Source organism: Amphiura filiformis, chromosome 18, assembly GCF_039555335.1.
Source record: "Amphiura filiformis chromosome 18, Afil_fr2py, whole genome shotgun sequence".
Classification (NCBI taxonomy): domain Eukaryota; kingdom Metazoa; phylum Echinodermata; class Ophiuroidea; order Amphilepidida; family Amphiuridae; genus Amphiura; species Amphiura filiformis.
Window position 1 is genome coordinate 43671271 of NC_092645.1, and position 25625 is coordinate 43696895.

Consider the following 25625-nt stretch of genomic DNA (forward strand, 5'->3'; position numbering starts at 1 on the left):
CACCTCACCACACACCCCACCCCACTCCACACACCCCTGTTAACCTTAGGCTCAAAACAGAACAAGTTCACTAAATTCTTCCACTTTTCCAAATTTTTAAATTTAATTTATTTATCCTCACAAATTTGGTCTCCCCTTCCCCGATCTTGGGCCCTGTGGTAAATCCGGTCCTAACTAATAGTAGGCCCCAACTGATGAAAAGTGGAGTCAGTCTCTTTTTAAATTCTTGAAACCCTGAACTCAGTACGGTACGTTCGTCGTTACTTCGGCAGGCATTTTTTTCCATATCATAGTATAGCATTATGCTGCGTACGTCGTATAATAATGTTGACGTATGATTTGGACCATTTGTACACAAATATAAGGTGTTACGGAAAACACGGGTTCAAATGAACATTTTGTCACTTGGCACCATTGGCGTTAATTCACCGTTGAGGGGGTAAATCCATTTATTATAACGCCTGTAGGCTATAAACATAACACAGCTCAGTCAGTGTGGCATCATTCTATCATTACATGGAGGTTTGAGTCTGCAATCATCGTTTCAAGACTGGGATTAGGGTAATTAAATGGCTTAGCCAGATGGGCCCCTCCGGTCACGGTGTTGACCCCCCCCCCCCCCTCACTACCACAAACTACAGTCCATGGCAAAGATCCCGACTATGTTGCCCCTGCCCCAGGAGCCTATAGCCAGCTTTCTTGGTCAGGGTGGGGGGAGGTAAACTTAAGGATAATTTACTGGGCGGGCAATTTAATTTATTTTTGCCCTCAAATCAGGGAAAACAATTTACTGGGTGGGCAGCTGTAATTAATGGCATCCAGAGTTGGGATTTTTCGAAATGTAGGCCTAGACTTTTTTTGCGAAAAATCGGCTTTGATGTAAAAAGACTTGCAACATAATTGTGGCTGGGAAAAATAATGATCGAGTCTATATTTTTGCTGCAAAATGGAATCATTCGGACCTGCAACAATTAACTTTAGCTTACCCACACAAACCCACTCTTTTTAAATCTCTCAACACTCTCAAAATCCATGACATCAACACCATGAATTTCATCATAATCTGTTTGCGGAAGATCCACAGTTTTAATGAGATTTTTAAAACAAATAGGAGCCAAAGAGTGTGCACGACCACAGTACAAAAACGTGTCCAAAACGAAAAACTACTAAAACTGAACACTTTTACTCAAATTTGAGCCCACAGAAAGTGACAGAATCTTTATACCATTCTAAATTTAAAAAAAAATCGCAACAATTATATGAAGAGCTGTTTCAAGAGCCCTTACATTCACTTTTGGCTGAAATTGAGTTATTGACATGATGTGGGTAAAAATAGTTGTTTGACCTTCATACCACCTTCCTTTCCGGAGATATCGTATATTTTCCGTTTGGGAAATAGGAATTTCTGGAAATCTGAACTTAAAATGAATGTATAATTACTATTATACAGCAAAACATTTTCTTTAACTATTAAAACCAAAAGGAACCGTTTTTGGGTCACTATGTCTGAAAAAAATCATTGTAATTAACAAATCTGTAGCTTCGGAAATGCTCAAAAATTTCATTTTGCCGGATTTAATTTTAAAAGTTACATAAAGTAGGCCTAGTGCAAACAAATGGGCTCAAATTTGATTGCAAAGGTGGTTTCTAGAAAAGGGGTAAATTTATTTTGCTGCAAAAGCCCTTTACACCCACAAAAGGCGCGATATAAAAGAAATAATAAAATAAATAGGAAGACTTGAAAATTGTACCAAACCTATTCTTTTAGTTTCTATTCATCAACACTCTATCTATCTGCACAATTAAAAAATGCTGTTTTTCTCAAAAAGTGGATGTAAGGGCTTTTGCAACAAAGCTCTTCATTTAAGGGCTGGGGTATGAACGTTTGGACAGTATTTATTTTGGGACATTAGAGCACATCAGACATATCGAATTGCATTCTGAATACGAAGAATGTCATTCTGATATCAAATAATTTTGATTTTTTGAAATTCGCAATTTAATACACATTTTATGGCAAATCATTAAAATTGATATTTTGATATTTAACACTACTTGAAGTAAACTTTATAAATCTGATGATTTATACTTAAAGTGTATGTAGGTGGGATGAAAAGCCGACGATCAATTGAAAATTTTGACCTTTCGTATTGAAGATATGGACTTTTTCCCCAAAACACCAAAAAATTTAGGTCTTTTTGGGAAAAAATCCATATCTTCAATATGAAAGGTCAAAATTTTCAATTGACCGTCGGCTTTTTCCTCCCTGCTACATACACTTTAAGAATATATCATTAGATTTATATAATTACTTCGAGGACTGTAATATATCAAAATTTGAAAAATATCAAATTTTTATAATTTGTCATAAAATTTGTATTATATTGTGATTTAAAAAAATGAAAATTATTTGATATCAGAAAGACATGCTTCGTATTCAGAATGCAATTCGATAGGTCTGAGGCGCTCTCATGTCCCATAAAAAATACTGTCGAAACGCAATAAACGCTCATTTTGGATCCCTTAACCCACCTTTAAAAAAAGGCGTTTTGTCGACTACAAAAGAACTCGAATAATAACGAGCATATTAATTTTTGTTCCGGTTTTACTGGGATTTATTTTGCGCGAGCAAAATGTTCAATTTCAGACCAAACTTTTTATGGCCCAGTGCGCGCAAGCGCACAAAATTTTGCAATTTTACCTTATTTGAGACAAAAAGTTGGTGTTTTTCGTGCTAAAAAGGAAGGTACAGAGAGCAATTAATGCTTTATTTCTTTCTTTTCTTTTTTATAGAATAATTAACAATATCACGTAAAATTAATAAGTTTGAATTAATTGTGCGCCCTGGTAACCCATGCACATCTTCAATAATCACCTGTGGCATGGACTGATCTTAATCTGTTGGCCATAACGTTGGAGATTATTTTGTAATCTAGGCCCTACATTCAGCAGTGTGATGGGTCTCCAATTTGATATAAGAGCACATCACATCCCAGTACATTCCTTTTTAAAAGGATCTTTATTTTGTACAAGAAGGAAATCATACCATTACGTTGGGAATCTGAAAGCTGACCTGTTTCAAAAATATGATTGGTCCGAGTATAGTCCCACCCGTTTTTTAGGTGAACATTTTTCACAATTGGGTTTTTTTTTTTAAGTTTTTTTTTCGGTTTTGGAGTGTCCCTGGACCTAGACCTAACTGCTAGGATCATTCATGGTTGACCTAAAAAAAAAAAAAAAATTCATTGTATTTTTAATAAAATTGATAATTTGTATTCATGTCATAGTCTATTAATGATTTTTTTTAGGTCAACCATGAATGATCCTAGCATCTAGGTCTAGGTCTAGGTCCAGGGACACTCCAAAACCGACAAATTTACAATTTCTGGAATTTTTCGAAAAATGGGGGTGGGACTATACTCGAACGTGGGACTATACTCGGACGAATACGGTAGTTAGTTAAAGAAAATCGTCTTTTAATGATTACCCGAATTTCCTGTAAAATTGACTTGGGGATCCTATATAGAACAATGGGATTTATTATTATTTGCATATAGGCCTATTGCTTTTTCACATTCGTCAGCTGCAGTGTTAGCATGCAGTTTCACAAATGCCTTGACTGTTCTCATCCAATTTCATAGAAAAACTATTTAAAGAAAATTTTGTGCATGTAAGATTTTCAAAAGCAGATATTAAAGTAGTGGCAGAGCCGGGGGTCACAATGGAAGGTTTTTGCAACACGCTTGCACGATGCAAGGGGATGTCTGAGGGTGGATGTGCCCCCTTAAGAATGTTGAAAAAAGTTCAAAATAAAGGCCCAATTTACGCGATAAATAAAAGCCCAATTAAAGCCATTTCGTGGACCATTATTTTTTACACTGTTATTACGCTAAATAAGTTGAGTGCTTGGTGGCTTGATATGCGTTCTTTAGGTGTTTTTTTTTTTTTTGGGGGGGTAATACAACACTGGGGGCGACCAGGTGTACCCCTGCCCTGCCTGGATCCGCCACTGATTAAAAGTACGTTTTAAACAGGTCCTGGTTTTAAAAGCAGGTATTAGAGTATTAGGCCCTTCACAATGAGTACTTAGTTTAAGATTTTTAAAAAGGCACAAGGTAACTTTTAATTATTAATTACTTATTATTTCCCTTATTTTGAAACGAACGGTCACAATCCAATATCAACAGTACATTTTGGCACTGTGGATTTAATTCTATTGAAATTATGGTTGATTTTATGCATTGATAATAATACAGGGTGTTATTTGTTTGTTAAGCATCATAGTTTAGATGATCAAAGTAAGAAAATGTCAAATAAAAATCTAGGGAAACAGCAAACTCAATTGTGAAGGGCATAAAAATGGTTAAATTTTAAAACACCCATCACGGAAATATCATCAGCATTTTCACTTGGGGAAAATATTGGCTACACAGTACACAATGAACATGTTCTGATGAACTGAATGAAGACTTTTTCCGAATTTTTCTATCTTTGTATTTTAAGTCGGGGGATAGCGCGAACGCAGTCCCCCACTACCATAAATTATACGCCCGAGTTCCCCACGTTTGGGGGAATCGTATGGGTATCAACCCGCCGAAGTGCAATGGCAAGGCCTCACCATAGGGGAGCTGCCTTCATGATCAAAGCTACCCTGCGCCAGGTAAGTATGCTTAGCAACGTAGCATTTTTTAAACGGAATAAAAGTTAAATGTATAATCCATGGTGTTGCACAAGTAGCGCTTTGTGAAGTTGTATCACAAAATCAAGTTCTGAATTCAATTTCAATTTTGTTCTCTTTGCATTGCGCTGAATAAATTTCTTCTTTACTTTTTTACTTCTTTCCGATTTGATTTAATTTCAAATTTAGGAAATTTGTAAAACATCGCTGCATTTTAATTCTCTTTTAACTTGACGTTGACAAAGGTTGAAGGGCGGGGCTAAAATACTGATTAATTATTCATTAGGCACGCGCCGCAGAAGTTCACTGCCATGTGCATAAATCAATTCGGCTAGCCAGGTTCCCCTCAGACGGCGGATGACATGATCGAGCCGGCAACTTGTGAAACCACCCGGCCGTATAGCATTTTCCAATATAGTCGGTTAGTTTTGTGGGGTTCATTATCGAACCCCAACGGTTAACGGTTTTAGCTTGTATTTATATTATTTATCAACATAGGCCTATTTGTTTGTGATATTTCAAGCGTTTTAAAATTTCAAAATAATCCCATTCAATTACACGGTTGACGATGAAAATTTACTGAATTTAGAGAATGCAATGCGGCCACCACCTGGTTCCCCTTAAATGAAAATTTGTTGAACAATATAACCGTCAAATAGCTTTGTACTGCTATCTACTGAAGATAGGTTTATTAGATAAACTTTATCTAGACATCTTGCTATCGGAAGATAGTTTTATAGGAACATAATTATTGCTATACTGAAGAATATTTAGTTTGCTTGTCAATTTTGAGTAGGCCCTATGCACAAAAATCCCTACACCACTATAATAGCCTAGAACCAGCTAGAACCTTTTCATTTCGAGTCAGTTTTTTTGGTGCCAATTAGTTCCTTGCGACCTTCGTTTCATTTGAAATGAGCCGTTTTAAAAAACCTTTTCTCTTTTTTATATTTCAAATAATTTCCTTAACCTCCTTTTTCAATATAGGCCTCATTTTATTTGAAGCATTCCCTTTCGACACCCAGGAATATCTTGGTGGGGAACAGGTGGTGTATGACGTGCAGTCCCTAAATTCAGTAAATTTTCATCGTCATTCGTGTAATTGAATGGGATTATTTTGAAATTTTAAAACGCTTGAAATATCACAAACAAATGGGCCTATGTTAATAAGTAATATAAATACAAGCTAAAACCGTTGGGGTTCGATAATGAACCCCATAAACTAACCAAGTATATTGAAAATGCCATACGGCCGGGCGGTTTCACAAGTTGCCGGCTCGATCATGTCATCCACCACCTGGTGGGGAAGGAGAGCTGTAGGAGGCTCATAAATTTTTTTAGGAGTTCTGAAGAGTTCTGAATAGGGGGGTTAAAAAAGTTTCGGGTGTATAAACAGAGGTTGTCAAAAAGTTTTTGGCACGTAGGCCCCCCCCTAAATTTTTCCATGGTGACATCCCCCTAAAAATCCTAATAGAAGAAAAAATTTAAAAAAAACAATTGCGATGTGCATCTTCCTTTTTAGCATCGGAAAAACACCATGTTTTGGGACCTAGGGTAAAATTTAACAAATTTGCATTTCCCGTGCACTGGCCCATAAAATAGCAAAACACACCTTCATTTAAGGCTAAAATAGTCAAAAATTGTTTTTCACAGCATTCTTTTTCGCACACAAAAAACAAAATATGGCCTTAAGGCGGGTCAGAGGGGAGCCACATCCTAGCGGTGTTTGCACTCAAATATTGAGGCATGCAAGTAAAGCTGACACACATGAGAAATTTTTTGGGTGTTACAATAGGTCTTGTGACAAAAATCTTTTTGGCTTTTTGACATCTTGCACCCTCCTCATATTAACCCCTGGGGTACACATGATTAGCCCCCACCCACAAAATATTATGTTATTAACATGATTTTTTCAAAATCGAGTTCGTCAGGCAAAAGCAACACAACGATTTTGTTGCCTTAAAGGGGCATTTCGTGATCCACAGCCTCATCCCCCCACTTTCTCAAAAAAAGTTGAGATTTTTATATCACTGGAAACCTCTGGCTATATAATGTTTATGTACAAAATATTTCTTGCAGATTAATTCGTTTTGCAAAGATATCGTGAAATTTGAATTTCGTTCTGGTGCACCAGAACGAAATTACAACGCATTGTCTATGGAGCAGTGTAATACACATAATCATGCATAACTCTTTTTTTTTTAATTTGATAAATTTTGACCAAAATTGGTTGAAAAAAAAATTCAGAAATTGTATGTATTAAAATCATCTATATTATGTGCTTTCATATATCTTCATACTAAAATAAAACTGACATTTTAGGGTAATTTTACACTCCAGAAAAAAAAAATTTTAAATAAAAAAAATCCTAACCAACCGACCATACTAGGAAAAGTCTGTTCGCCTGTAAAACATGGTGGTTTTTTCCACCGCCTTACTAGCAAAATTGTAATAAAACAAACCCAAAAACAAAACCAAGAGACAAATAATTTCACAAGAAAACAATTCTTTCATTCATTCATTCATTCATTCACTGATATATTTATTGCATAGTGTCATCATTTCCAACAAGCATTTCTCAACCATATATAACTATGGCTTACATAATTTGGACTTTCAATTGTGTACAATCTAGCAATTCATTTATTCTCCTCCAAGCGGATGACAATTATTTGTGCGTATCTGTATCCTTTGGTCAATATACAAAGTTACATACATCTTGCTAATTAAGTATTACAACAATACTAACATTTCATCTCAAAATATTTCCCAGTTTGCCACAAACATCACTTCAACATAACTAACGAGGCAGTGAACATCATTTTATCTCAAAATATTTCAATCTGAGCAAAAGATTGCCGTACTTCTCTGGAAGCTACTGTAATCAATCTCTTCATCCTAACCTTAATCTCTTAATCTTAACCCTTATCCTAATTCTAAATCTAATCCTAAAACCTAACACTAATCCTAACCTAAATCTATTGTTTTTTTTAGTTATTCTAAGTCTTTCCAGTTTCTTTATATAAAATGTTCTTCTCTACTGACCAGCTCTTGGAAACATTTAAGCTTTATTATACCACCTCATTTATCTCAATTAGTTCACCCTATAAACTCCAAAATCTGTCTTTGTGTCACAAATCTAATTCATTACAATAATTAAAATCAAAATCTAATCAAGTGAGCTCAAAATCTGCCGCTCGATCATTTTACTTCCAAACAGGGAGCTTCATACAGCTGACCCACACATCCCCGCACACATCCTTTCTGTGAAAATCCAAAAATACAACTTCCACAGAAGATCATTTCTTCCAAACTCTGCAGGAATTTGGAATACCCTTGTAGCTTCGACCTAATGGGAGCTTAACCAACTTGGCACCAACCCTTCAGAGTTAACTAAATAGATAACAGCACTGAATGGGTTATTCCAGTTGAAATCCATACACCCCCTATGGAAGACATGACCTTAATCTCCCACACAGGGAGTGTAGATTTCAAATGGAGTCACACATTCAGGTAACCACATTTGAAATTCACACTCCCTGTGTGGGAGATTAAGGTCATGTCTACCATAGCAGGTGTCTGGATTTTAACTGGAATAGCACAATTAATGCCTAAATTAGCCTTGACATTAACAAAATAAAAATAGTTGCACGATTACACAATATCACATTAAAATCAAACCATTACAGTTAAATTCCAATTCATTTGAATACATTCATTAAAAGTCACACTTGATATAAATGATGACACAGCTATATCTTAAGCATGTGTCACACTTTATAAAAGAAGTTCTGTACATTTGTGAGAAAACTGTATAGGGACAGAACACACATATCAAGGCAGAAACACACCCCATTTAAGTCTTACATGATCACATTTAATCAGTTTAATGCTCTGCGTGCTAGCCATAGGCTTCAACATCAGTATCAAAAGCTATCTTAAGAACCACTGAACCAATACTAGGCTTGTTTGTACTCATTTTAATACATTTTTCATGCTGATTCCAAATATGATCATGAAACTTTACAATTCTGAAATTTTTGAATTTGTTAAAAAATGTGGAACTTGTCATCCACAATCAACACTCGCATGGAAAGAGTTGAAGATTACTGTTATATGAATTTCTGCTTTAAAGCATTTACATAGTTTACATATTATACTGTTAGTCATTGTGGGTAGCACACAGTTAGTGGCGTAACTTGACTTCTGCAATCGAGGGGGCAGCCAGGGAAAATCTGACAAGGGAATGTGGGTCAAACTGTACTGACCCTCAATTGAAGCATAATACATATATACACAGTCAACTCATTTTTTTTTGGGGGGGTTGTAAGGGTTACAATTGGGGCCCCAAGGTTATAAAAGGTTGACAGAACATGTTTTAAATGTTGGGTTATATAAAGAGCATATTTAAGGGTATAAAACGTCTTAAAACATTCTATTCAGTGTTGACAAACTATATTTGCAATACAATATTTTACAATACCATTTTGACAACATTTTGTTGTTGCAGTGTTTTTCCTACAAAAGGTTTTAAAAATCTTTTTATGACCTTTATATAACCGATATTAGTTTTTAATATGTTTTGATGGAAACCACCCCCCAACTCAAACAAAAACATATTACTGTGTTTGATACGTAGCTGTACGTGATTAAATACTATAACATAAAATATAAAATAAAATCTTTGTAATACACATCAATACTCACCCAGGCCAAAGTCAGAAATTTTTAAAATTGAGTTACTACCATTACTAACTTGCTCAGTACATACAATTACTGATGTTGAATCCCCAAGTCTCTTGAATACTTGGTGGCAAAGTTATGAACCTTTTATATGTCAATTTTCTTATGTTTTTTCTCCTTACTTTTTGCCTATATCTGAGTTTCATTATTTCTGATTTTAAGCCTGATTGGACCAGATCTGGTCACACATTTTATCTGCATAACTGTCTTTACCAAACATGCAGGGTCAGAAATATTAACTGGATCACAAATTTCTTTAATTTACCCTGCAGGAAATTCTTGTTATCTGGTCAATGGATATGGCTATACACAAATATACTGAATAAGGTATCAACTCACATCATGGGCTATATTCCTTTTGAAATCCACACTCTCCCTGTGGAAGATTTAGCTACAGTCTTTCAAGAGGAAGTATGAGTTTCAAATATAACAGACAATAAGGTAAGTTCCATTGTCCCTCTGAAAAAAGTTCACCTTTCAGGGTATATGTTGGGAGCACGGTGGCCGAGCGGAACAGGCTACGACTCAAAATAGGAAGGTTGCGGGTTCGAGCCCCGGCGATGCCATCGTGTTGTGCCCTTGAGTAAGGCACTTTATCACGATTACTCCTCTCCACCCAGGTGTGAAATGAGGAGCTGTTATGAATACTGTCCATTTTTTTTAAATTTCACATCCCTTGCAAAATATCCTGTATATTGGTCTGTTTATAACATCTAATATGCTTCATTTTCTTGTCTGTTTTTCATGTTTTAAGAAGACCCTACACTATCCCAATTCAATTCAATAAAGGACTTTTTTCTGTTCAATCTCTAACCTAATTCATATGAATTAAAGACTGTTTTCTGTTACATCTACAGCCTCTGATATCACAGTATATATAATGCCTCACGCTTCTGTGCCTGTGACCTAGGATTTTTAGAACATAATAACACTTTATTTTCTTATATGTTTTCCGTGTTTTAATAAGTCCCGACACTATCCTAATTCATATGAATTAAGAGCTATTTTCTGTTAGATCTACATCCTCTGATAACATGTGTGAGTATGCCTAATGCTTCCCGCTTCTGTGCCCATGTCATTTGCTGGTGATATGTTTAAATTAAGGACTATTTTCTGTTAGATCTGCAGCCTCTTCCATAGCAGTGAGTATGCGTAATGCCTCCCGTCTCTGTGCTTGTGTCATTTGCTGAGTGATGTGTACAACTGAGTCCATGCCCACTTCTGGGTTCTGCTGTACCAAGCTAATGATAGAAAAAATAAAATATAATAAATAAATGTTAGAGTACCTATAAACTAGATCTCTTGAAATCAATCAATCAATCAATCAATCAATCACTTACAATTATTTATTTTCAATCAAAGATGAACAACTGAAGATAAATATTACAAAAATACAAAATGGAAGAGGTACAAGGAAAAGTAAATCATAAATTTTCTTATTAAATCATGTTCTTTTTAATTTACTACACAGAAGAAAATTATTGTTCTCTAAGCACTTTGAGCTCCAAGCACTTGTTCAAAGTGCTTAGAGAACAATAATTTTCTTCTGTTAGTAACTACGGTCTCAACCAGAAGTGGACTCCATGACCCCAGACGAAAATATCAGGTATTTCTATATCAAATTGTGGAATATTTTAATGCGTATGTTTTCAAGATTTTGTATGCTTTGGACTTTGCACTTTGGATTTGAAAGGGTACGCAAAGTACATGAACGCATAAATATGTGCTATTTGTGCATTAAAGAAAACCCTGATTATTATAGCACAAGCGTGTCAACCTAATATTAATCACCAACATTGAAAACATTATACCCTCATCACAATCTCTTCAACAGATGTTGAGAATTTGATTTGAAAAAAACAAAACAACAAACAAACAAAAAAACAACAACACAAATTCTCATATATTTCAACTATTTTTAATAAAATAAGTTTTTCATTGAGTATTCATGTTTATTACCTTCTAATCTGTTGGATAACTTGATCTCTCTGGATGGCCTTGATGTTTTCCATGATGATGGAATTACCAGTCTCTTCCTCTTCCTTGTCCATTTGTAACAGCCAATCAGATACAGACTGGTTGTCTTCCCATAGATAAGACTGTTAATAAATAAAAGAGAAATATATAAGAGGAGTTCTGATTGGTTGTTTTTTTCTTCCTTATATAGAAGAGGTGGTCTGATTGGTTGCATTTTTTTTCTTCCTTGGATCATTTTGAACAACCAAGCACATAAAAACTGCTAGTCCTCCCATAGATAAGACTGTTAATAAATAAAAGAGAAAATATAAGAGGAGTTCTGATTGGTTGTTTTTTCTTCCTTATATAGACAAGGTGGTCTGTTTGGTTGCTTTTTTCTTCCTTGGATCATTTTAACAACCAAGCACATAAAGACTGGTTGTCCTCCCATAGATAAGACTGTTAATAAAGAAAAGAGAATTATATAAGAGGAGTTCTGATTGGTTGTTTTTTCTTCCTTATATAGAAGAGGTGGTCTGATTGGTGAGCTTTTTTTCTTCCTTCCAATTTTTGACAACCAATCATAACGAAGAAAAATATGGAAAAAAGGGTTCCAATTAATTGGTTTGGGACAGTGACATAGCATGAGTCTTCCTATGGGAGGTGGGCACTGACCATGATTTGGGGGCACCAGGCCTGATGGGCGGGGGGGGGGAGGGGGAACAAGCCATTTTTTGGCAATTTTGCTATAGGATTTTATACATTTTCAAATCAATTGGGGGAGCATGTGTATTATATATTATTATTTCAGCATTTTGAGTAAAGAATAACAAAATAAAAATTTGATGGAAATCATACATTACTGTAACCGTCAGTTACAGTACTCACATTGACAGTGCCCTTATCCTCAGTGAAGATCCGTCTCATCATAGAGCTGATCTCGCCTCTTGTAAGCTTGCTATTCACAGCATACATTATGGCTTAAACCGTCAGTTACAGTACTCACATTGACAGTGCCCTTATCTTCAGTGAAGATCCGTCTCATCATAGAGCTGATCTCGCCTCTTGTAAGCTTGCTATTCACAGCATACATTATGGCTTAAACCGTCAGTTACAAGTACTCACATTGACAGTGCCCTTATCCTCAGTGAAGATCCGTCTCATCATAGAGCTGATCTCGCCTCTTGTAAGCTTGCTATTCACAGCATACATTATGGCTTAAACCCTCAGTTACATTACTCACATTGACAGTGCCCTTATCTTCAGTGAAGATCCGTCTCATCATAGAGCTGATCTCGCCTCTTGTAAGCTTGCTATTCACAGCATACATTATGGCTTAAACCGTCAGTTACAAGTACTCACATTGACAGTGCCCTTATCCTCAGTGAAGATCCGTCTCATCATAGAGCTGATCTCGCCTCTTGTAAGCTTGCTATTCACAGCATACATTATGGCTTAAACCGTCAGTTACAAGTACTCACATTGACAGTGCCCTTATCCTCAGTGAAGATCCGTCTCATCATAGAGCTGATCTCGCCTCTTGTAAGCTTGCTATTCACAGCATACATTATGGCTTAAACCGTCAGTTACATTACTCACATTGACAGTGCCCTTATCTTCAGTGAAGATCCGTCTCATCATAGAGCTGATCTAGCCTCTTGTAAGCTTGCTATTCACAGCATACATTATGGCTTAAACCGTCAGTTACAGTACTCACATTGACAGTGCCCTTATCCTCAGTGAAGATCCGTCTCATCATAGAGCTGATCTCGCCTCTTGTAAGCTTGCTATTCACAGCATACATTATGGCTTAAACCGTCAGTTACATTACTCACATTGACAGTGCCCTTATCTTCAGTGAAGATCCGTCTCATCATAGAGCTGATCTCGCCTCTTGTAAGCTTGCTATTCACAGCGTTGATCTTGGCATACACCTTGTTCTCTAGAATCAGACGACGCAGACGCCAGTAGAAGAACTTGCGAGAGGTACGCCACTGTAGCACTTCCTATTGGTGAAAATAAATTAGATTAGTAAATTATAGTGCGTAAAATGTATGCCCGCCTCAAGGGCGGTTCTGGAACCACAATGCAGGACACTGGGGCATGATCAAACTCTCACAGCTTAATTTTGAGAAGATAAATAATAAAGTAAAACATAAATAACTAGGTGTGGCATAACTAGGTGTGGAAGTAAAAAAAAATCTATACTCATTATTTTCTTTAATTAAGTATCATTTATTATTTAGGCGTCTATTTTTTTGTAATCATTGTAATGTCATTATTTACATCCCCTTGCATCATAACACTGTCAGTGGCGTAACTAGGGTTGGTAGCGCCCGGGGCAAGAAACAAAATCGGTGCCCCTACCCCCTCCCCCCGGAGAATATCTTAGACACAGGCAATTCTTGAAACAATTGCGCAAAATTGTGGACAAATAAGGCCTACCACTAATTAATTTGGGTTACTATAGAAGTTGAATATCGGTCTTAAAATTTTTTTTCAACTAACAGTAGGCTGAATTGTGCGCGAAGCGCGCAACATTTTTTACTTTCATCGCTTGGAGGGGCCAAAATCGATGCTGAATTGGTCAATTTGGCTCCCCCTAAGGGTGGCGCCCTGAGTACGTTGTACCCCCAGTCCACCTAGTTACGCCACTGATAGGCTTTTACAACAGGAGTTCATAGCAATTAGTAGGTTTTTTTAGTATGTTCGCTGTCGGACAAACTTTTGTCAGGAGTAGCTCTGACTTCTTCAGGACAAAGTACCTAATAATGAGACATATAGGCCATCCCTTGCCTACTGATGGCTCTGAAAAGAGCCGGTCACTGAAGACGGCCTGTTGTCAACAGAGAACAAGAACAGAGACCTCACCTATCTGCTAATATAAAAGTTTTTGGTGGCTACTCCTGACGAAAACATGACAGTTCTAAACTTGTCCGACGGCGAACCCGCTAAAAAAGTTACTAAATGTGTGGAATGTTTTTGTTTTTTTCAATTGTAGTAACTTGTCATAAAGGCTAATTGCTTTGTTTCTTCAACTAACTGATATGACTTGTCAAAAAGGCTAGTTGCTTTGTTTCTTTAACTTACTGATATGACTTGTCAAGATGGCTAATTGATTTGTTTCTTCAACTTACTATTGACTTGTCAAAATGGCTAATTGCTTTGTTTCTTCAACTTACTATTGACTTGTCAAAATGGCTAATTGCTTTGTTTCTTCAACTTACTATTGACTTGTCAAAATGGCTAATTGCTTTGTTTCTTCAACTTACTGATATGCCTTGTCAAAAAGGCTAATTTGTTTCTTCAACTTACTGATATGACTTGTCAAAATGGCTAATTGCTTTGTTTCTTCAACTTACTGATATGACTTGTCAAGATGGCTAATTGCTTTGTTTCTTCAACTTACTGATATGACTTGTCAAGATGGCTAATTGCTTTGTTTCTTCAACTTACTGATATGACTTGTCAAAAAGGCTAATTGATTTGTTTCTTCAACTTACTGATATGACTTGTGAAAATGGCTAATTGCTTTGTTTCTTCAACTTACTGATATGACTTGTTTCTCTTGCATACGGCCGGCTCTGTCATGAAGGTCGGCAAATTGGACGGCAACAGTATGGTAGATGGGGTACAACTTCTCTTCTCTCTCCTTCAGTTGCTTCTCAAGCTCTGTACATGATGAATCATAAAGACAAATGTTAACACTCTCCATGCTGGTGTCGACTGCAGGCGACAAGTTAAATTTTTCTAAATTAAAAAATTTCAGAATTGTAAATTTTAATGACCATATTTGAAATCAGCATGAAAAATGCATCAAAATGAGTACTAATAAGCCCAGTATTGGCTCAGTGGTTCTTAAGATAGCTCTTGATATTTAAAAAAAATATCTCAAAACTTGGAATTTTTATGAAGTTAATGGCCATAGACTGGCCAGAGCATTAATGATTAATGAGCCATCACTCTTTCATACTCCTATTTATAGTAACCAATTAGAAGAATGGGTAGAAAAAATACAAAAGAATTTATATGGTATAATTTCACTCATACACTGTGTAGTGCTTCCAAATACATTCAGGTATTATGTTCACAGTTACGTTTTTGTTTGTATCATCTAAATGAAACTTATTCCAGGTGTTAAATTTTACAGGGGTAATGAGAATAAAATGAACTTTCTTCTGATACCAAAATCTCAATCTTGATGAGGAAAAATGGGAGTTGAGGCTGTCGATCTGGTCAATTAAAGAAATGTGATATATTGAGCTATTCCATTTAAAATCCACACTACCCCTGTGGAAGATTTTGGAAACATTTTCCACAGAAGGAGTATGTGTTTCAAATGTAATTGGTCAGTACTCCCCTGTATTATGGCTTTACCTATATCTTTCACAACTGGGGTGAGTATTTGAAATGGAAGTTACCCAATTGTCTATTCTATTCAAAACTCATACGCCCTCTGTGGAAGACTTGAGCTAAATCTTCATACTAGACAGATAAAAGACACCGACAGACAAACAGAAGACAAGCACACCAAGACAGACATATACACTGTACATATATAGAATCAAACAGAAACTGACAGTCAGACAGACAGAAAGACAAACAAACACTACTCAGGTCAGGTTAGAAGTAGTGCCCATCTTCTCCAAGATAGACCTACACACCGGGTCTATACGCCTCATTATCAACACTTGATCCTTCTTACGACAGACAGACAGACAGACAGACAGAATGACAAACACTCTACTCACTAGTCTTTTCCTCTTTGGTCAAGTTAGAAGTAGTGCTCATCTTCTCCAAGATAGACCTACACACCGGATCTATACGCCTCATTATCAACACTTGATCTTTCTTACGGAATTTGATCTCTACTGTCCCCTCTGGTTCCAACACACCACCCCTGAAAAAGGAGATACATAAATATGAGCTTGAGCAAACCATTTATATATTTGATGCAATAAGCCCAATCGCCATTCTAACGTCCGGTTTTTGAGAGCAGTTTTGGGACACTTTGACCTCTGACATATCGGGAATATTTACGTAATTATTATTAATTTTCTTATTATTGTCACAATTTTGATCATTAAAAATACCAAATAATTAATTTATAAAACACTGATATTTTTTATATTTGTTTTAAATATTGTAAAACATTTTAGATTATATTTTGTATGTACAAAAACCCAATATTTCTGAAAGGTCAAAGGACAAAGTGTCCTAAAACTGCAAAAACTGTCCCACAATGCATTGCAAACTTCCAATGCCGATTGGGCTTATTAGAAATAGCCAATGAAATAATAAGGAGTAATACACTAAGACCTCAATCACAGTAGCAGGTCATATGACTCGGACAGTGGCGTAACTAGGGGGGCAACGTGCCCCTGGCGCTACCACTAGGGGGGCGCTACCACTAGGGGGCGCCAAATCGGCCTCACTTAATATCATAATGCCGATGCCATTCCCACACCCCCGCGTCTAAGATATTCTCGGGTGGGGGTAGGGGCGCCAATATTGTTTCTTGCCCCGGGCGCTACCAACCATAGTTACGCCACTGGACTCGGACTGATAAAATACAGAACAAGGCAGCATGAACAGAGAAAGTTATTGCATGCACCTTTTAAAAAAAATTTTATGTCAAGATATATCAAGCCATTGAGAGAACTCTATTATAATTCTTAGTTTCCAGTGACTCATATAGCGTGCACACTATACTAAGATGAACATGGGAATTTAATACGGTGGGTGTTCGAACACATTTTTTCCGAGATTGTAGATAGCTGTTAACCTCCTTTCCTTTTTAAAGCTAGTCCGTTTCAAGCAGCACTGGAGTATCAAAAACACCCAACATTTTTTAGTTGGGTGTAATATTACACCTATACAAGTATTAAGCAGCATCAACTGGAGTATCAAAACACCCAACCGTTCTCAGTTGGGTGTAATGTTACACCTATACGCATACTTGCTCTCTTTATCAGCACAAAGCTCCATATATTTAGGGTTTCTGGGAAGGTCTAGAACCACCCAAGAACTACCTCTTAGCTCCCCATTGGGTGGAATGTACACCATGACAAGGCTGTTTGTAAGCATATAATGCATCTACTTTTAGCTCCCAATTGGGTATAATATTACACCTACCTGCTCTCTTTATCAGCATAAAGCTCCATGTATAGTGGGTTGATGCACGGATTGATAACCACCCAAGAACCACCTCTTAGCTCCCATTGGGCGGAATGTACAACATGACAGGTTGTTTGTAAGCACACAGACGCATCTACTATTAGCTCCCAATTGGGTGTAATATTACACCTACCTGCTCTCTTTATCAGCATAGAGCTCCATGTATTGTGGGTTGATGGACGGATCGATAACCACCCAAGAACCACCTCTTAGCTCCCCATTGGGCGGAATGTACACCATGACAGGCTGGTTGTAAGCACACAATGCACATACTATTAGCTCCCAATTGGGTGTAATATTACACCTACCTGCTCTCTTTGTCAGCATAGAGCTCCATGTATTGTGGGTTGATGGACGGATCGATAACCACCCAAGAACCACCTCTTAGCTCCCCATTGGGCGGAATGTACACCATGACAGGCTGTTTGTAAGCACACAATGCATCTACTATGTAGGATCCATACTTCAGGACCTGTTCATACATATCTGGAAATAAAACACATGTAAAATGATTACATAAGGGTTGTTGCATAATTGGTCTATTGAAGGGTCCCCTGTCACATTCTCAGTGGAACATCCCTACCCAAAACCAAACTTGAGTACCTCCCCCCAGTGACACCAAGAGCATTAGGAAGTCATTTATCAACCTCATCTCTCAGCCACAGTTCTTTAACTCCAATATGCTTGTACATTCATGTAATGACCTTTGATTGTCTTGGGTACAAAACTCATACCCACTACTTGAGGTCAATTTAAAAGGCTTAATAGTTGAATGGAGTTCATTGAACTACACAATGGGATATGATGCTATTTTGGTTCTTATTTGAATCTCACCTTTCATTCCTCCTGAGAATCCACGCCAGTTGGCAAATACAATGAGAGGTAGCTGTTCTTTGTCAAAGTCTTGAATAGCTTGTGATGTCTTGAAGGCAGAGTCTGGGAACCACACCGTGCCAGCCTGCGATAGAGACTAGTGAATCAAAGAAACAAAGATGAAAATATTAAGTTGGGTCCTGTGAGCTTTGACATAATTAACTACAATCATTGATAAAAGTCTTGGAACGCTTGCGTGTAAATAACGGAAAACTCTCACCCCCTCTTCCCCGTTCAATGTTGAGAAATGCCAAAGTCTTCAGCGGTTTCCCAATGTGTTCCAACATTGATTGATGGGGAGAGGGGAAGGGTAAATCATTGTTGTAGATGTAATGCTTGTTCCCAGGCAAAATATACATCATTTCCATGATCATATGAGATTCTGCACAGAATTTCGACAGAGTGTACCAAGCGTTCCAAGGACTTTTTTCGTAGATTGTAAGTGGTTTATACACAGTGAAGGATATAAAAGTCAATAAGGCCAACAGTTACTAACATTTGTGCTATTTTGTATCCCTGAACATGAACCCTCAGCTATTCCAGCTGAAATCCATACACCCCTATGGAAGACAAGACCTTAATCTCCCACAGAGGGACTGTAAATTTCAAATGGAGTTATTTGAATGGGTGACTCAATTTGAAATCTGCACTCCCTGTTTGGGAGTTTAATGCCATGTCTTCCATACAGGCTGTATCAAAATGATTGGTACCCATCAGTTTTAATGGTTATTGGAAAGCCTGCTCCTTCCAAAATATGCAACATATGGCCTTCTCGAAATTACCACAATTTATTGTTATATGACTGTTTATGACATTAATCAACAAATTATGTGGACCCTATGTTGCATTTTCATGTGACAGTCATGTTCATATCACTGGAAACTGATGGGTACCAATCATTTTGATACAGCCTGTATGGGATATATGCATGGATTTCAACTGGAATAGTCTAGTTCATCCGTTACTATACTTATGTCAACTTATGCATTATAATTGTTGGAACACACATTTTCCAATCTGTTTCATAACATAACATAAATATCATAACATAAATGTTATCAAAATTATGAGCTAACTCTTTGTCTTGAATGCTTAGACTTGTGTCAAGTCTTAGAATTTTGTGACTACAATTGTAAGAAAACATTCAAAATTGCATGTTTTGGCCCATTTTCCCTCAAATTGCAAAAATATTTAAATTTGACTTTTATTGCCAGTTAGAACTAACTAAAGGATTAGAATTTAGCTATGTTTCATTTGGCAAAACAAGATAATATTTGTCCGAAATTCCAAAAATATGAATGTTGTATTTTTTTGGAATCAGGTGTAGTTCATACATGCATTATTACCTTTGCTTCTGACTCTGGGTTCCCTGGGTCGGCTGGAATGTCTAAGTTTACTGTCCTGGTCTCTACTGCTACAACACCTACTGGAATACCACCAAGTCTGAAACAGAAGAAGGCATTGGGCTATTCCATTTAAAATCCACACTACCCCTGTGGAAGATATTGGAAATATCTTCCACAGGGGGAGTATGAATTTCAAATGGAATTAGCACAGTAGGCAGCTCCATTTCAATTTCATACAACCTCTGAGAAAGATTCAACCTGAATCTTCCCCTGAGGGAGGGTGAGTTTCAAACAGAGCTGCTAATATGACAATTCCATTTGAAATTCATACTCCCCTGTGGAAGATATTTCCAAAATCTTCCACAGGGGTAGTGTGGATTTTAAATGGAATAGCCCATTGTATAGCAAAAAATTCATATAACGTATGTGTTAAATAGATTAAACAGCTCAAAGATTTGGTTAGAGCATTTGCCCGACAAGTGAAAGGTCTGGGGTTCAAGTCCCCGCAGAGGCAGGTATGTCTGGAGTTTTTTCTCTGGTTTATCTGCCTATGCATGTCATGTTGCCAGAAACTCAGAAAGATTTGTCATGATGATTGAGATTTCTGAACACTGGTGTAAAATAGTCTGCCCTGTGGTTGATTTTGCACCTTCAAACACACAAACTATCTCAAAAGTTAGGTCTTAATAGTAGGAAACTTTCTTTCCTGAGGCGCTATGTCAACAATGCCTAGAAAATAATTTTTCGTCATTTTCTGTGATTTTATTTTTATCTTTGCAGTAGTTTTCATTTCTCTTACTTTGCTCACAAAGCCCTATTTGCTTGGAGTGAATCATTTTGGTGAAAATTGATGCAGACTACCAAAATATAAGATCCAAGTATTCACAACTGAAAACGTTTTGAGGTGCCCTTCAAAATGAAAATGTAAACTAGATTGAATACCTCAAAGATGCCCCTCATGAACAATCAAACTTCTTGTACCATTCAGAGGATCCAAATGTTTCCCTGTCAAATATGAGTCTAATTTTGAGACTACTTATAACAGATTGAACAAGATAAACCAGTGTGAAGACCTTTATTGCAAATTGATTGAAATATATTACAAACAGTAGATTAAAACCATCAATTCCATAGCAACTTCGGGCTCCATCAGGCCCCTAAAAAAAAAAAAAAAAAAAAAAAAAAAAAAAGCTGGCCACACCATTGCACAAACTTCATAATTTTCTATATTATGCACTACTTACTTTGCTCTTCCAGTCACCACAGTCTGTGCCCATCCAGCCAAGATCTCCATGAAGGACCCCTGTCAAAGAAGCCACTCTGCCACTTATCTGGGTTGTCTGGATCCTGCCTGCCCTGTAGCATATCCCTGGGGTCATATGGGGTCTTGGTAGGCCAGAATTCTATGTCCCTATCCACTGGGTCTATGCTGGGAATGATGGGTACTCCTGACTCACGATCCTATAATGAAAACATAAGTTTATATATTATATCCCTGGGGTCATATGGGGTCTTGGTAGGCCAGAATTCTACGTCCCTATCTACTGGGTCTATGCTGGGAATGATGGGTACTCCTGACTCACGATCCTATAATGAAAATATAAGTGTATATATTATATCTCTGGGGTCATATGGGGTCTTGGTAGGCCAGAATTCTATGTCCCTATCTACTGGGTCTATGCTGGGAATGATGGGTACTCCTGACTCACGATCCTATAATGAAAACATAAGTGTATATATTATATCCCTGGGGTCATATGGGGTCTTGGTAGGCCAGAATTCTATGTCCCTATCTACTGGGTCTATGCTGGGAATGATGGGTACTCCTGACTCACGATCCTATAATGAAAACACAAGTGTATATATTATATCCCTGGGGTCATATGGGGTCTTGGTAGGCCAGAATTCTATGTCCCTATCTACTGGGTCTATGCTGGGAATGATGGGTACTCCTGACTCACGATCCTATAATGAGAGCATAAGTGTATCTACTATATTAGGAGACCTAGAATCAAACCATTAATAACAGCTATTTGAAAACAAGTCCTACTGCTTTTAGCATACAATATTTTAATACACTATGTATCTTGCCTTGTTGATTGTTATGTTTGATACAAACGAAGGAAGGTAACCCTTTCACTTTGGCCCTTGAATCGAGCCTTGAGGAACCCCTTACATTGAACATACATAACAGTTGGTTGAGAACATGTTCAACTATTTTTGGCACACAATTCTTGAATTCAATTATTATTACCTTGCCTTGTTGAATGCATTGTGTATCTTGCCCTGTTAATTGTTATGTTTGATACAATGCAATATAATTTCTAAAAATTTGGTCCTTGAATTGAACCCTGAGGTACCCCCCTTACCTTGGGCATGTAAGAGAGCCATTTGAGTAGAATCCCTACTCCACTATAGTCATCTTTGGATACATCATGAGAGACACCATTGTTGAACATGATATGCACACCACCAAGCTGGTTGTTGGATGTGTACACTTCTCGTCCAAGTACCTGAAATTGAATGTTGGTTCAGCACAATATGTCATCAAAGCATCGAGCTACTAATGGAAGGAGATTCCACAGAAAAATCCTAATCCACTCAATAGGGTTAAGCCGATTACGCTATTCAATGCGAGTCATCACTTGAATGGATTTAATCAGTACAGTCCTTCAAACACGGCCTTTGATGTTATGATCGTTATGCGACAATATCGATCATCTATTTTAAAATGTAATTTAAACCGACCCCCCTAGGTGACCCGTACCGGAAATGGATGGTATTAGTGCCCTTTTGCATCAGTCACATGATCTTCGATTGCGTCATTGTGTTTCCGAGTTCAAGTTGATTTACTAGTGAAAACCTGATCGAATTCCCTCTTTTCCTTCCAAAGTTACGGTGAATTTATGTATTTTTTCTGATCGTGATTAGTAATACTGGCGGTGTCTGCGGGACTTTTAAACCAGTGGAAATGATTTGGAAAGGTTTTCCAAGACTGGCAATGTTGTTTCTACGATCCGCCAAGCTTGGCCATAAGAAATATTGGCGTTATAAAATTACCGGAAGTAAATTGTTTTCCTTTGTTTATGGTCACGGCCACAGTGCTTTGTGGGTAAAATGACCTCATTCTGCTTAGAAGTCGCGATAACGGTGGTTCATACCCGGCCAAGCTCAATAGATAAGAAGCTTAGCAAATCGATAGTGCGCCATTCATACCTGATTGCTCAGTATCGACTCATAACCATCATAGTACAAAGGGAACTGGGTTCGTGGATTCTCCTTCTATGATATCTCGATGATCAAAGTATGTGAATGAAATACAATGAAAATGTATTATGGAGTGCTTTTGGTTGATCATATGATACTGGAGTAAGTCCAATAAATTTGGGCTATTCCAGTTGAAATCCATACAGTACTATGGAAGACATTACCTTATATTATTCTTCCACATAGGGAGTGTGAATTTCAAATGGAGTTACCTGATTGGGCGACTCCATTTGAAATCTACACCCCCTGCGTGGAAGATGAAGGTCACATCTTCTATAGTGTATGGATTTTAAATGGAATATCCCAATACATATTGAAATCAATCTTTGAAAAATCAAGAATACTGCATTTTGAGCAGACTAATACATAAATCATGGCTTCCCAAACTTTTTTTCCCGTGACCCAAATTTCATAAGAAAAATATGGTGCATAATACCAATGCTGTTACTTACTGAAACTTATCAGCGGTGTATCGGGCAAAATTTCTAACGGGAGGACAAACTTCAAGTCATCACAATGATGACCAGCTTCCAGAATGTTTGTGCGCTTTGCGCACATTTTAATGCTAAAATGAGTCAAAATGGGGTTATATATCCAATACTATGGTACCCTACACTTTAATGCACAGAGAAGTATTTTGATTTTTTTTTTTACGTCCCGCGACCACTTTAGGAAGAAGTGTGGCCAAACCTTGTACGAGCCTTGTGCTCTTTTTTGGTCATCCATCCATTGTAATAGCGTATGTTTTGATTCATATGATTTTTGGTTAATAAAACTGAAACTGAGAAGCCACGACCCCCACAGTTTGGAACCGCTGAAACACCTGTCTCCAAGGTCAAAATGCAGTATGAATTTTGTAATTGATATGCAGATTTACTGGGAGAAAAGCATATATTATGTGACCAGCTCCAACAAAACCGGAACAAGTCGCCAGGTATATTTTTGAGTTATAGGCCTTTAAAGATGACATTTCCATAAAAGTCAAATTTTGGAATTCTTAATTTCATGGTATTTGACCTTGAGACTAAGTGGACTTTCAAATCCTTGAAAGTACTTATTAAAAAGAAGTTTACTTAATCAATAATTGACAGTTGAACTATGATAATCCCTATTCAATCCTGTGTAAAACAGGGAACTAATTAGCGCATTACTCGGAATTCTTAATTTCATGGTATTTGACCTTGAGACTAAGTGGACTTTCAAATCCTTGAAAGTACTTATTAAAAAGAAGTTTACTTACATTTCATGTACATATCCTTAAAACTTTTGAATCCATGCTTCCTTCAAATGTTTTCAGCTTTGACAGCCAGTTGCCATGGCAATTGCCATGAGCATGAAAGTTAGTCTTAAAAACACAGTGGTCAATCTGTCATCCTAACCAGCTGGACTTCACTTGGGTCACCATATTATATGCCCTCTGGCAATGCCAGCCCTGAAACTCACTCCCCTGCCCAGCTGACCTCCAGAGCACCAGGAATGTGTTGACATGCAAAAGGTCAAACATCAGCAGGAGTCGAGGTATATGAGATCAAATTATGAAATCCAATATCAGAAAATGAAACCAGTGAAACAAAAATTTATTACCCTCGCTTTTCTCTAATCGAGGGTAATTTTGCTAAAGTTCTTTAAGGACCCGTCGACAAAATGATCAATAATTGACAGTTGAACTATGATAATCGCTATTCAATCCTGTGTAAAACAGGGAACTAATTAGCGCATTACTTGGAATATCAATTTAGGAAAAACTATCAAAATTATCCATATCTTGAAAAGTATTGATGCTATGTATATAATTTTGGTATCAATTTAAAGCTTATTGTCCATTATTACAATTTTATTCAAATCATGAAATGTCAAAAATGCGACTTGTTCTTGGTTTTGTCGGAACAGGTCACATATAATAGCCTACCTTGTTAAGGGCTTGTGCACCAGTCAATATAATGTGGGAGTTCTCAACCTGTACTATTCTTTGTCCAAGCCTCACCACATAGGAACCTATGCCTATTGCACGACAGGTCACCTGAAAAGAACAATGACAAACAATTGCTTTATCACTTATTACACATAGGGTGGCAAATCATACACAACTATTCTTTGTCCAAGCCTCATCACAAACAATTGCATCAATTGCCTCACTATATTAACTGTGCCATTTGAAACCAATTATCAAACGTCCATGAGCAAAAACAAATGAAGTACCTTGACCTTGTGTCCAACATTTCAGATAATGGGTTTAATTGTGATTTGACTTGTTCTGAAGTAGGATCATGTGGGCTCATTACCCCAGAAAATGTTGGACACATTGACAAGATATTCTCTTTTGTCTGCAGATCCAAATTGTCTAAGAAATTCATGAAGGAACTCAGCAAAATGGCCCTCCTGCCTAGTTACACGATCTGAAATGCTAGGTAGAAGCCGGACTGGGGCTCCGAAGATCAGCCCATATCAGTTTGTGAACGCTACTGCCGCTGCCCTGCCATTTTGGTGGGTTCTTTCAGTCCTGCTTAGTATTGTTGGTGTATTATGCGTGTTTGTATATTTTTGTGTATATTGCTAATGTATAATGTGTCACTCTGCATTAATTT

The 25625-nt window shown here is 37.2% G+C and overlaps 1 protein-coding gene and 1 non-coding gene across 2 annotated transcripts in view; both read right to left on the minus strand.

Annotated features, from left to right (window-relative positions):
- Window positions 1-4504: 4504 nt before the first annotated feature.
- LOC140140171 (U1 spliceosomal RNA) lies at window positions 4505-4668 on the minus strand. The gene has a single exon (XR_011857225.1). It is a non-coding gene; the product is annotated as a U1 spliceosomal RNA (small nuclear RNA).
- A 5408-nt stretch (window positions 4669-10076) lies between these two features.
- Window positions 10077-25625, minus strand: part of LOC140139178 (acetyl-CoA carboxylase-like) — a 196268-nt gene continuing 180719 nt past the window's right edge. The window contains 12 exon segments of the mRNA XM_072160958.1: window positions 10077-10662; window positions 11381-11520; window positions 13213-13383; window positions 14928-15049; window positions 16129-16277; window positions 17863-18040; window positions 18389-18524; window positions 19774-19870; window positions 21018-21078; window positions 21081-21234; window positions 22143-22286; window positions 24950-25060. Coding sequence (XP_072017059.1) covers window positions 10521-10662; window positions 11381-11520; window positions 13213-13383; window positions 14928-15049; window positions 16129-16277; window positions 17863-18040; window positions 18389-18524; window positions 19774-19870; window positions 21018-21078; window positions 21081-21234; window positions 22143-22286; window positions 24950-25060 — 1605 coding nt within the window. The 3' untranslated portion in view covers window positions 10077-10520.